Genomic DNA, 13,325 nt, shown 5'->3' with positions numbered 1-13,325 from the left:
CAAGGATTTCGGTCCTTGAAAAAGAATAGCTCTTGAAGGACGATCCAAGTTGTTCTTAGCGACAATTCGAGGTCTGAAAAGAACGGTCTTACTATCCGATGATCGAAGAACTTTCCCAAATAGTTCATTGTCATCGTCGTTTAAGGAATCTACAATGCTAAGCCCTACTTTACTACAATCCCAGTTCCTTCTATGGCTCTCATTGGATAATGATCTAGGAGATTTAAGAGGGAATACCCAAAAATCAAGAGGAGAAGTGGGACTTTTAGCTGAATCATAATCTAAACCTTTAGGAGATAAGCCAGTAAACATGTGACATCTTTTGAAAATCGAACTAGAACAAGGAACATTCAGCTGATTCATTCTATATTGATCGTTCTGAACCGACCTTGTTCGTTTTCTCAGCATTATTTCGAATTGCCGCTCTGAAAAACCAACCCCTGCAAAATCATAGCTTCTTGTTCTGAATCAATGGCATTTGTGTTCATTGACAAATACAAATAGTTTCAGAAATCCATCAGAATCAGCAGAAACCAATGTAAATACAAACATTATTAGTATCTGCTAATTGATAAGAACACAGTTCATGTAATTAGAAGTACAAGAAAACGAACAGATTGAAACATTTTAGGGATTAGGAACTAAATATAAACGCAGAATCAGATCCAATAGCAATAAGAATCTCCTCATGAAAAATCTCAAGAACAATCATAATCCAAAGCGCAAAATGTAGAAACATTCGCCTCGATCAACTTCACATTAGAAATCCCCAATAGTTTGAATCAATAATCGATTGAAATGGACAATACCAGATGAAAAATCTCAAGAACAATCATAGTCCAAAGCTCAAAATGCAGATACATTCGTCTCGATCAACTTCACATTAAAAATCCCCAATAGTTTGAAGCAATAATCGATTGAAATGGACAATACCAGACGAAAAATCTCAAGAACAATCATAGTCCAAAGCTCAAAATGCAGAAACATTCGTCTCGATCAACTTCACATTAAAAATCCCCAATAGTTTGAATCAATAATCGACTGAAATGGACAATATCCAGATGAAAAATCTCAAGAACAATCATAAACAAAAGCTCAAAATGCAGAAACAATTAAAAATCCCCAATAGTTTCAATCGATAATCGGAGAAATCGCAAGAATAGAGAGGAAAACGCAATCGGAGGAGAGATTAAACCCGCAAGAGGCGTTCAAAGAACAGAAAGCCTCGATTTCTGTAGGGCATTACAGAAACATTTGAAAATCAAAAAGGGGGGAAGCCATAAAACAATGAATAGATTGAAGAACAGAGAGGAAATCTTTACCTGGGTTTCGAAATCTGTGTGGAAGAGATTTGAAAGTTGAGTAATGGGGTTGTTGTGAAGAGAAAAAATGGGTATTGGTGTGGCGAACTGTGAAACTTGTGAGCGACTCTTTTCTCTGATTCGGTCTCTAAAAATGGCCTCAAAATCAGTGAAACAGTGAGCTTCTGAAACACACCTCTTTCAGCTCTGTGAGAACGCCACAACTTTACCTCTCTACTAATGCAATGCCGTGCAGTACTGTTTTTTGGCAGGGAATTATTTTGTACGTATTTTTCTTCATTTTCCCATTTTTAGTACTTTTATTTTGCAATTCCCCCCCTCCACTTTTTCCTTTTTCCACTTTCTCCCCTTTTCTTTTTACCCCCAAACCCCACCAACACAAAAATAAATATTTTTTTTAATTTTCTTTCCACCCCTCATTTATTTTAAATTATATTTTTACTCCTTATATATTCTTAATTTATGTTTGCTACCCCCTTTAAACCCACCATTAACAAATACTATGTGTAACTGTCTAAGTCACTGCTAACCGATATTGTCCGCTTTGGCGCATTAGGTATATCCATTAGCCAGCGTCCAGTGATTTGTTCCCCTCTCCATCCGATGTGGGATCTTACAGTCTACCCCCTTGGGAGCCAATGTTCTTGCTGGTACACCACCCAATGTCTGGCTCTGATATCATTTATAGCAACTCAAGCTCACCGCGGGATCTCAGAATTCACCCCATTAAGGGGCCAGAGTCCAGTGCTTTGTTCCCCTCTCCAAGTGACGTGTCATCTTACAATCAATCTCCTTGGGAGTCAGCGTTCTTGCTGTACACCGCCCGATGTCTGGCTCTGATACCATTTATAGCAACTCAAGCTCACCGCGGGATCTCACAATCCACCCCATTAAGAGCCAGAGTTCAGTGCTTTGTTTCCCTCTCCAACTGATGTGGCATCTTACAATCCATCTCCTTGGGAGTCAGCGTTCTTGCTGGTACACCGCCCGATGTCTGGCTATGATACCATTTATAGCAACTCAAGCTCAACGCATGATCTCACAATCCACCCCATTAAGAGCCAGAGTTCAGTGCTTTGTTCCCCTCTCCAGCCGATGTGGGATCTTCCAATCCACCCCCTTGGGAGCCAGCGTTCTTGGTGGGACACCACCCAATGTCTGGCCCTAATACCATTTATAGCAACTGAAGCTCACCGCCGGATCTCACAATCCACCCCATTAAGGGCTAGTGTCCAGTGCTTTGTTCCCCTCTCCAACTAACGTGGCATCTTACAATCCACCTCCTTACGGCGCAGCGTCCTTGCTGGCACACTACCCAGTGTCTGACTATGATACCATTTGTAACAACTCAAGCTCACCGCTACTACATATTGTCTTCTTTAGACTTTCCCTTTTGAGCTTCCTCTAAGGTTTTAAAACGCATTTTAGAGTTAGGTTTACATACAGTTATAAAAAAAATGTTTCGTTCTCCTCTCTAACCGACATGAGATCTCACAATCTACCTCCTTTGAGGCTCAGCGTACTAGCTAGCACTAGTTTCCCTCTCCAACAAACGTACGATCTCACATGTTTTCTCTCGTAAGTTTTCTTCATTAATTTTTTTATTATTTTATATCTAATTTGGATATTTTTTAAATAGTATAGAGTCTATAGATCTCAATTTTAATTTTATACATAAATTAATTAAAAAAATCAAATATTCATTAAATTATAATACATTTTCTAAAGTTATATTGTAATTGCTTTAATTTTTGAACATATCTTTGGATTGTTCTTGAAGCAAGAAAATCATGTGTATTTAGATTCCAAATATTTTTAAAATGACTCAATAATTGACGAGCGTTCGTTTAATTTTGTTAAATAATTCAGTTTTAATAGAATTGTATTTGAACGAGCAGAGATGTTCATACGAAGTTGTTTGAAATTATATTATTGTTAATTCAAAAAATATTTTTTTTTCTTACATAGGTCGATTTATTTCTATTTTTATATATTATCCAATAACTTTTAGAAATAAATTTTTAATACATATATAATTTAGTTATAAAATTTAATGAAATATTTAAAATAAATAAATCTTTATTAAAAATAAGATTTAAATAAATATAATTAAAAAAAATATTATTGAGTTAGAATAGGTTTATTATATAAAAATATGATTAAAATAAAAAAAAATATAATAATATCGAAACAATTAAATTAAACACATCAACCATTATTATAAAAACAATAATAATTAATGAAAATGTGATTAGAAAAAGATTTGGGTATCTATAAAAATCATTGCTTTATTTACACTTTTTCCTTTGGATTTGGGTATCTAAATTGAGTTATTTAAATAAATAAATAAATAAATAAATAAATTTATATTTTTTTTAATCTCTCTATCACATGCTTCTAAATAAAATAAATATGAAGCTATTTTCCAAAAAAAAAAAATCAAGCTTTGAATGGGTCAAACATATTTTTGGATAAGTTTTCTAAATTTTTGTTTTTTTGTTTTTTTTTTTTTAATTTAAATGGTGTATTGTTTTTTACTTTATTTCAAAATTATCTTTAAAATTTTAAAATTTTTAAAAATTTCAATTTATTCCTAAATTTTTTAAAAAATTCGTGAAAATACTTTACCACTAATTTTAGACGTAATAAATTCTAATTTGTTTCATAAAAAATACCCATAATAATACTCTTTAAAATTAATTATTTTTTAATTAAAAAATATTTTTATGGTCTGTATTATAATTAAAAAGTACTCATTAAATTTTAAAATTAGCATTAATACCATTTATCTTTATTAAAAAAAAGGTTATTTTTTTTAATTATTAATATTCTTCCCATAAATTATTTTATATTACTTTTGAAGCTGAATTATTTTTGAAATATGTATTAATTATCTTTAAATTTATTTAAAAAAGATTAAATGTTTTTGAAGTGTATTTTTTTAAATAAGTTAATTTGTATTTTTAAAACTTTTTAAGGTTTAAATATATTTTTTAAACTAATATCAACGGTTTTCATTGAATAATTTTTTTAAAATTTTATTTTAAGAGTATTTTCCTATTTTTATTATTAACTCACAAATCCACTAACCATGATTATATTTCATCTACCACAGTTAACTTTCCAGTAGGGGTAGCAATCTGGTACCTCGATACTACGCTAAGCTCTGCCAGTTCAGATTTTGGAATTTTGCTAATTTTGGTTGCACAGCTGGAGACTGATAATTGGCTAAATATAATCCTTTATTTGTATTTTATTATAAAAATACCTTTAAATTTTTAAATTTTCAATAATGAATTAAAAAATATGTTTTATTTTCCTAATTTTAAATTTATAATTTTACTTATAACAAGTAGAAAACTCGAACGTCGTCTTAATTAGTTAAATTATACTTAAATTGACTTATCTTTCACAATTAAATGATATTATCAGACAATGACCGAGCATTGTGACAAGTGACAGGGATGAAGAAAACTTCTTTGTCTGCTTGTCCCATGAATACAAAAAGTTGCTGGTTGACAACCGCTCAGCTGATCGAGTGTTTTCCGTTCTCCTATTACTAGAGTAGATTGATACCTGGTATCCTGCACCTCGCATTCATGATATCTACATTCAATTGTGATTCGGAGACACAGTCAAAGCACGACCAGTATGCTTCTTTCACGACATATTCTAACCTCGAGTGTCTTCCAATTGTCTTCTAGCACTAGAAGAAGTCGTATCCGTCCCGGAGACGGAGTGACTCGTTAGAATGAACTATCCTTCAAAACCCAACATAATCAATATTATTCTTCGATATATCTTTTAATTGCATAGGTTAAATTAATACGTGAAGTTATTGAAAAATTATACAAAATAAATATTTGAACATTTATTCCGAGTCTAATTTGATAAGATAAAAAATATATATATATATATATATATATATTAATTTTAATATTTTTTTTGTCGGAACAAATTATTTATTTGTGGATACTTCGTTTCGAAGAAAAAATCATACTTCGTATCTCAACTTTGTACTTTGGTCCTCCATCTTTTACTTTATTTATTTTTTCCCCTTTTTTCTTGGTCACGTTATGCAAATTGTGCAAATATTTATTTTATTATTATTTTTTATACATTTAAATTCATTTTATAGTTTTATTAAATTCAAACCTTGATGCAAATTAATAAAAACATGAATAAAAATTTATATTTATATAAAAAAAATGTTTTTAAATTTTTAAATATTTCATTAATATTTTTAATCTTTAAACTTTTAAAAAATTTATTAATATCCTTTGTACCGTATTTAAAATATATTCTTCCTTAATATTTATAAAACAAAATTTTTTTAGAAAAATTATGGTTAATATAAGGTCGAAAATTGTCTATTTACATCTCATAGATTTTTTCTTGATAATTTGTTAATTCGTTAATTATTAGTTAATAAATCTGATTTTCTTGTGATAATCATATATTAAATGGATTTGGGACGGTTTTTGAACATTCAAACCGAGTCGTCTAAATTGACTCTCGTACCTCCAGCTCAGTCAACGAGGCTTATGAGCCTGAGGTTGGTCCATATATATTCACTCAACCCGTTTATGGTCCAGCCCACATCAGTTTATGCAAATTATGTTTGGCCAGTCGGATGGTCTCAACGAATCGGCATTATCTTAGAATTCGAATCGATTGTAAAATTGAATAATGAACCGGTACGAGTCATCTAGTTCTTAATAAATATAAAATATTTATAGGTAAAACATTTATTTATTTTAATATTTATAGGTAAAAATTATTGGAGAATAAATAATAAAAATTATGAAATTTACTCGGANAATTTATAAAGTACCGATAAATAGTTTTGATTCAAATATTAATGGGAAAAATATTTTTTGAATTTAAGGTAAAATATGTTAATACTTTTAAAATTTTTAAAATTATATATATATATATATATATAACATTTTTTAAATTATTGATCTTTAACCCAATTTAATTTTAAGACAATGGATTGAATTTAATCCAACTCGAATTTAAATCGGATTATTTTTGGGTGACGTAACACTAAAAAAAATCATTATATTATTATTATTATTATTATTATTTAACCTAAGTTTTAGCATTTGATTATTTGTGTATGATTTTATATATTTGCTACCATTAATCATGAAAACCATAATTTAATACAACAAATCATAAAGTAACTATAAATTTTAATTTTATATGATTTTAAAGGCTGATGGGCCATATTAATTTAAAATACAACCCATTTTTAATAGTTTCTGCATTAAATCTAGGTCCCATCGATAAAGGGCATTCCCTTTACCAAAAAAATTGCCCTTATTAACTCGATCATACTATCATTTAAAGAACACGAATCATTAAAGCGAGTAGTTTATAAAATTAAATATAAAATAGTTGAGGGTCCATTCATTAAATTTTTTAGTCCGTGAATATTTGAATTTATTATTCTCGACTAATATTGCCATTATTTATAAATTTATAATGAATATTGTACCGTTTATATTATTAAAAATATTTTAAGTTTTATTTTTATTTTTATAATTATTATTTTAATAATGTATTTATTTATTTTATACAGTAAAATAAAAAATTTATAGTTTTGTTGGTGGTAGAACTGGTGAGAACTGGGTGAAGCAGGTGAAAATGGGTGGGAGAATAAAGAACTATGGCTTACACGTGCTTGAGAATAAATTCCTTTTTTTATTATTTTTTATTTTATGGGTCCCACTCGAGGTGGGCTCCACTTTCTTTTTCATTCCCATATTTTTAATTTTTTAAAATCTCAATTAAATAAATTATAGGTTAAATTAACAAAAATATTTTAAAACTTTTACAATTTATTTAAAAAATTTCAAACATAATAATTTTATTAAAAAAAATTAAAAATAAATTTGTTGTTAGTTTTGAATAAATAAAAATATATATATTTTTTTAAGTTTTATTAATACTTAGAAAAAATTAACTTTAAAAACACATTTTTATCGTTTATATTAGGATGAAAAAAAATAGTTATGAACTTTAAAAAAAAAAATATTAATAAATAATTTAGAAAGTGTTCTCATATGATTTTCGTTCATATATTTACAATAATAAAAAATTTAAATATTTTTTATACAAATAAATAGTGTTAACGTTATTTTACAACTTTTATTAGTATTTTTAAAATATAATACTAACGATGAAGGATATTAATATTAATTAATTTTTTTAAAGTTTGATGGTATTTTTTAAACAATATTAAAAGTTTAAAGGTATTTTTGAAAGAAAATATTAACCGTTTCTATCCGAATTAATAGTATTTTTTAGACGGTTTTGAAAATGTAAGGGTACCAGTGAAATATTTAGAAATTTATGGATATTTATTAAGGGATAATTTTATTAATTTAGCATCAATTATATATAATATTGATAAAATAAAATTAAATAATTCAAATATAATTCATCTCGTTAAAATATTATATATGTTGGATGATGGAAGTCCCATATCGACTAATTTAGGGAATGATCATGGGTTTATAAGCGAGGAAGCGAGGAATACTAACTCTATTGATCTGAGGCCTATTGGGGAAGCCGAAAGCAAAGTCATGAGAGCTTATACTCAACAATTGTGGAGAGTCGTGTTTGTCTAACATGATATCAGAGCCATGCCCTAAAGTTAGTCGTGCTGACAGATTGGTAAATCCTCAAATATCGAACAAAGAACTCCAAAAGAAAAGGAGTCAAGCCTCCTCGAAGGCAGTAAAAAATGACTAAGACTCTAAAGGAGTCGAGTCTCGATTAAGGGGAGGCGCACTTTGTTCGAGAGGGAGGTGTTGGATGATAGAAGTCCCACATCGACTAATTTAAGAAATGATCATGAGTTTATAAGTAAGGAATACTAATTTAGTTCTTCGTATTTATAAAAATTAAAATTTAATTTTTATAATTTAAATTTTTTTGTATTATAAATAGTTTAGTTCTTCGTATTTATAAAAATTAAAATTTAATTTTTATAATTTAAATTTTTTTGTATTATAAATAGTCTCAATCAATTATTAAAATATTCGTAAAGAATTCTTAGATAGGGACTATTTGTGAAACTTTTATTTTCTAATGGGGTGGCATTTTGTCGGTGACCTTGGACAGAGATTTGGTTGCTTTTTTTAATATATATAATATATTTATTTTTTTATTTTTTTATTTATTTATTTTAATATATTAGTTTGTTTTTATGTGATTTATTTAATTTTCATAATGTATTAATTTCTAATACTCAATAAAATCAAAAGTTTGGTATAGAAATTTTTATTTTTAATATTTTAATAAAAATAGAATTCTTCAAGCTCTATAAATTTAATTAAATTACATATTTGATTAATAAATATTTAATTAAAATGGTTTTAAGTATATATATACATATATATATAATATGTATATAGATGATGTGGCGATCTATTAGCTTATTAGAAGCATCTAGATGGTTTAAATTTCAAACCTAATATAATATTTTGATGTACTCAAGTCTAGTCCTCTGATCACCCGCTCACGATCCTAAGATGCTCGGTCTACTGAAAAAGGTACTGACCTAAGTCATCGTGTAAACCGCTTTAACTCTAGTGTCTTAAGCTTAACTCGATGACTCATGCATGTTTGTTAGGGAGATTAAAGCACGGAAATTTCATGTCGTGTTTTCAGGATACTCGAGACTAACTCTTCGAGGTTAATCCAATCTCCAGGTATACTCAAGTCTAGTCCTCCAATCACCTGCTCATAATCCTTAGATGCTCGACCTACTGAAAACGTACTGATCTAAGGTCAATGTAAACCACTTTACCCTAACGCCTTAATGTATATATACATATATATATATAATTATAAAAAGAAATGGTTTTAATAAATTAAAAGAAATTAAAAAAAAAATTTAAATTATTTATAGAAAGAGAAATGGTTTTCCTCGAGGCTGTCAAAAAGCGTGTTCTTCATCCTCTTACTTTCACACTCTCTTTTCTCCCTCTCATCGAATCCTTACACTCCGATTCCGAATCTCAGGTCTCTCCATTTCCGAATTACTTCTTCTTCTTCCGATTCACTTCACTGAGTCAACTCAGTTCAATTTCCAGATTTCTTCCTCTCTTTCTCTTCGCCATCTGAGTTTCTTCTCGATCTTTCTCTCTCAGCTGTTTGTTTGTTCAGTGGTTGGTCTGTTCATTTCATCGCCATTGGCTTTTCTGGTTTGTTTATCGCTAATCTTTCTCTTTTTTGGCGATTGGATTTTCTTCCCTTTTGAGAAGGAGCTACACTGTGGCATGGGTTTAATTCTTGTACTTATTCTATTTGATTTTGGATTTTCTCCGGTTCGATGATTCCCATGGAAATTTCCGTGAAATTTACGAATCTTCGTTTCGTTTGTTTCTTATTGTTTCCCTCTGTTTTTCTTGCTATTGATTTCGTTTTTTAATCCAAGTTTTTGATTCTGGAAATTTTGGTTATCGAGGTGTTAGGGTTTTGTGTTGAAAATGACGGCACCGGTGTCGATTGATGGGAAGGGGAAGGGAAGTATTGAGAATTTGGTGTCTGCTACTAGGTCGTTGAAGGCTAGTTTAGAGAAATCTAGGGATTTAGGGTTTGCGTTGCAGAAAGCTGGGTCGAGATTGGAGGATATTAGCCAAAGATTGCCGACTTTAGAAGCAGCTGTTCGGCCTATTCGTGCTGATAAGGAAGCTCTCGTCGCCGTCGGTGGCCATATAAATCGAGCTGTTGGCCCAGCGGCGGCGGTGCTTAAGGTTTTTGATGCGGTTCATGGCCTTGAAAAGTCTCTGTTATCGGACCCGAGGAATGATCTGCCTGGTTATTTGTCGGTGTTGAAACGTATGGAAGAGGCATTGAGGTTCTTGGGAGATAACTGTGGACTTGCAATCCAGTGGTTAGAGGACATAGTTGAGTATTTGGAAGATAATAATGTTGCTGATGAGAGATATCTTGCGAATTTGAAGAAATCTTTGAAAATTTTGAGGGATTTGCAGAGTGATGAGGATAGAATTCGGCTTGATGGGGGGCTTTTGAATGCTGCTTTAGATAAACTAGAGAACGAGTTTAGGCGTCTTTTAACGGAGCACAGTGTGCCCCTTCCCATGTCGTCTTCCCCGTCGCTCGGTGAGCAGGCGTGCATTGCTCCATCTCCATTGCCTGTGACTGTTATTCAAAAATTGCAGGCTATTCTTGGGAGATTGATTGCTAATAAACGACTCGATAGATGCATATCCATTTACGTTGAAGTTCGTAGTTCTAACGTTAGGGCTAGTTTGCAGGCTCTTGATTTGGATTACTTGGAGATATCGGTTTCCGAGTTCAACGATGTGCAGAGCATTGAAGGGTACATTGCAAAATGGGGAAAGCATTTGGAGTTTGCTGTGAAACACTTGTTTGAAGCTGAGTTCAAGCTTTGTAATGATGTTTTTGAGAGGATTGGATTGGATGTTTGGATGGGCTGCTTTGCAAAGATAGTAACACAAGCAGGTATTCTTGCATTTCTTCAATTTGGGAAGACTGTAACAGAGAGCAAGAACGATCCTATTAAGCTATTGAAGTTGTTAGATATCTTTGCATCCTTGAACAAACTGAGACTCGACTTTAATCGGCTCTTTGGCGGGGCTGCGTGTTTGGAAATTCAAAACCTGACTCGGGATCTCATTAAGCGGGTTATCGATGGCGTGGCCGAGATTTTCTGGGAACTTCTAGTTCAGGTGGAGTTACAGAGGCAAAACTCTCCACCTTTAGATGGGGCAGTTCCAAGGTTGGTTAGCTTCATTATTGATTACAGTAATAAACTGCTCAGTGACGATTATCGGCCGATCCTGACCCAAGCTCTCGTCATTCACCGAAGTTGGAAGAAGGAAAAGTTCCAAGAGGGTCTTCTTATCGGTGAGGTTACGAACCTTGTTAGAGCCATCGAGCAGAATCTGGACGCTTGGATAAAGGCTTATGAAGATTCTACCTTGTCGAACTTTTTCGCCATGAACAACCATTGGCATCTACATAAGCACCTCAAAGGAACGAAAGTTGGAGAACTAATGGGAGAGAAAGTAAAGGAACATGAACAGTACAAGGATTACTATGCTGCAGTTTTCTTGAGGGATAGCTGGAGTAAACTTCCTAGCCATTTAAGCAGGGAGGGCTTGATCATGTTCTCGGGTGGGCGTGCTACTGCCCGTGATCTCGTCAAGAAACGTCTTAAGACGTTCAATGAAGCTTTTGAAGACATGTATAAGAAGCAATCAGTCTGGGTTATAACTGACAAAGAATTGAGGGAGAAGACATGCCAGCTTATAGTTCAAACAATCGTGCCTGTTTATCGCAGCTACATGCAGAATTATGGTCCTCTAGTCGAGCAAGACCCGAGTTCGAGTAAGTATGCGAAGTACACCGTACAGAATCTGGAGAAAATGTTACTGTCCCTTTATCAGCCAAAGCCACTTAGGTTCAGCAGCCTTAAAGTTAGGCAGACTAGTGGGAAATTCAGCAATGGCGCAGCCGATCATCGTCGTTCCAACTCCATGGTTATGTAACCATCCAACCACCATTTTTGTGCTGTGTATAACCCGGGAAGAAGCCACATCGATGGATGATCGAATTCGACTCCTGTATCCCAAATTGCTAGACACCTCGAACGGTTTCGTACAATCACTTCATTTGATGCAAAGGAGAAAAGCTTTTCTATACGTTGTCATCGTCATCTAATGCTTTTCTCCGAAGAATCGTCGATGGGGCGTCTAAAATCATTCTCTAGCCGCAACGAGGAATGAAATACTGGCTCCCTAGCTCACGAGGATTCTGCATCTGGCTTTGTGAGCTGAATGAAAAACAACCTCAGACAGCCATGATAGATGATCAGGTTTGTAGATGATACTTTAAAATATACTTATTGGTATTCCATTTCCTTTCACTCATTGATTAATCAAGCCAGATGAGCATCAGCAGTAGTCTTATCTGCTTGTGATGATGCCTCATGATTCTTTCTTTGCTGTCTGTTCTTTTTCTGGATAATGAGAATAGTTAGCCATTGTTCTTAATTCATTGATTGTGACACCGGAAGTTCATAGCATATCATTGAGTGTTGATGCTTATTGTTTTTTATAGTAAGATTGGGTTAAACTCTGTCCTAAACTTATTCTGTAACGACCCATCTTGACGGCCACGGTTAAAGGTAAGCTAGCAAACCCTTAACCGTTCCCTGCATAGTAACATAACATATCATCCATGCTTAAAGATAAGCTAGCAAACTTTTAACTCTTCCCTGCATGGTAACATAACATATCATCCACGGTTAAAGATAAGCTAGCAAACCCTTAACCGTTTCTGATATAGTAACATAGTATATCATCCACGGTTAAAGATAAGCTAGCAAACCCTTAACTGTTCGTGCATAGTAACATAACATATCATCCACGATTAAAGATAAGTTAGGAAACCCTTAACCATTCCCTGCATAGTAACATAATATACCATCCATGGTTAAAGATAAGCTAGCAAACTCTTAACCGTTCCCCGCGTAGTAGCATAACATACCATACTATCTACGCTTAAAGATAAGCCAACAAACTCTTAACCGTTCCCATAGTAACATAACATACCATCCACGCTTAAAGATAAGCTAGCAAACTCTTAACTGTCCCCGACATAGTAACATAACATATCATCTGCGCTTAAAGATAAGCTAGCAAACTCTTAACCATTCCCTGCATGGTAACACATCATATCATCTCGTGGCTCATAGGCAGGGTGTAACATAACTAAATCACGAATCCCATTCTCCAATCGCCTAATTATTCATCTAAATTCAGTACCAAAACGACTCGTTTCAACCAAAATTTAGCATTCAATGACTTTCAAAGGTACGTTTGAAACATAATCATTGAATTTCAAACAACGATACAAACAAATTTCAATCTCCCCACATATGGGGAAATGGTTTTGCCTTTGAAATGTTCTAAAAGATTGAAGCATTTGGGGCCAGTC

General features: G+C 32.4%; 2 protein-coding genes across 2 annotated transcripts in view; one reads left to right on the top strand and one right to left on the bottom strand.

The window, feature by feature from the left end:
* LOC111799279 overlaps positions 1 to 1,539 on the bottom strand; it is a 2,562-nt gene extending 1,023 nt beyond the window's left edge. The window contains exons 1-2 of the mRNA XM_023682760.1: positions 1,323 to 1,539; positions 1 to 463 (exon numbers count right to left, since the gene is read on the bottom strand). The exon at positions 1 to 463 is cut by the window's left edge and continues 587 nt beyond it. Coding sequence (XP_023538528.1) covers positions 1 to 408 — 408 coding nt within the window. The 5' untranslated portion in view covers positions 409 to 463; positions 1,323 to 1,539. The remainder of the gene's footprint in view (positions 464 to 1,322) is intronic.
* Positions 1,540 to 9,278: 7,739 nt separating this feature from the next.
* LOC111798774 (exocyst complex component EXO70A1-like) lies at positions 9,279 to 12,411 on the top strand. The gene has a single exon (XM_023682101.1). It carries the CDS (start codon positions 9,827 to 9,829, stop codon positions 11,873 to 11,875), a length of 2,049 nt encoding a protein of 682 aa, XP_023537869.1. The 5' UTR covers positions 9,279 to 9,826; the 3' UTR covers positions 11,876 to 12,411.
* Positions 12,412 to 13,325: the final 914 nt, after the last annotated feature.

The sequence above is a fragment of the Cucurbita pepo genome, chromosome LG07 (genome assembly GCF_002806865.2).
Source record: "Cucurbita pepo subsp. pepo cultivar mu-cu-16 chromosome LG07, ASM280686v2, whole genome shotgun sequence".
Taxonomy (NCBI): Eukaryota; Viridiplantae; Streptophyta; class Magnoliopsida; order Cucurbitales; family Cucurbitaceae; genus Cucurbita; species Cucurbita pepo.
The sequence above is the reverse complement of the archived record's forward strand: the minus strand, read 5'-3'. Positions and strand labels throughout refer to the sequence as shown.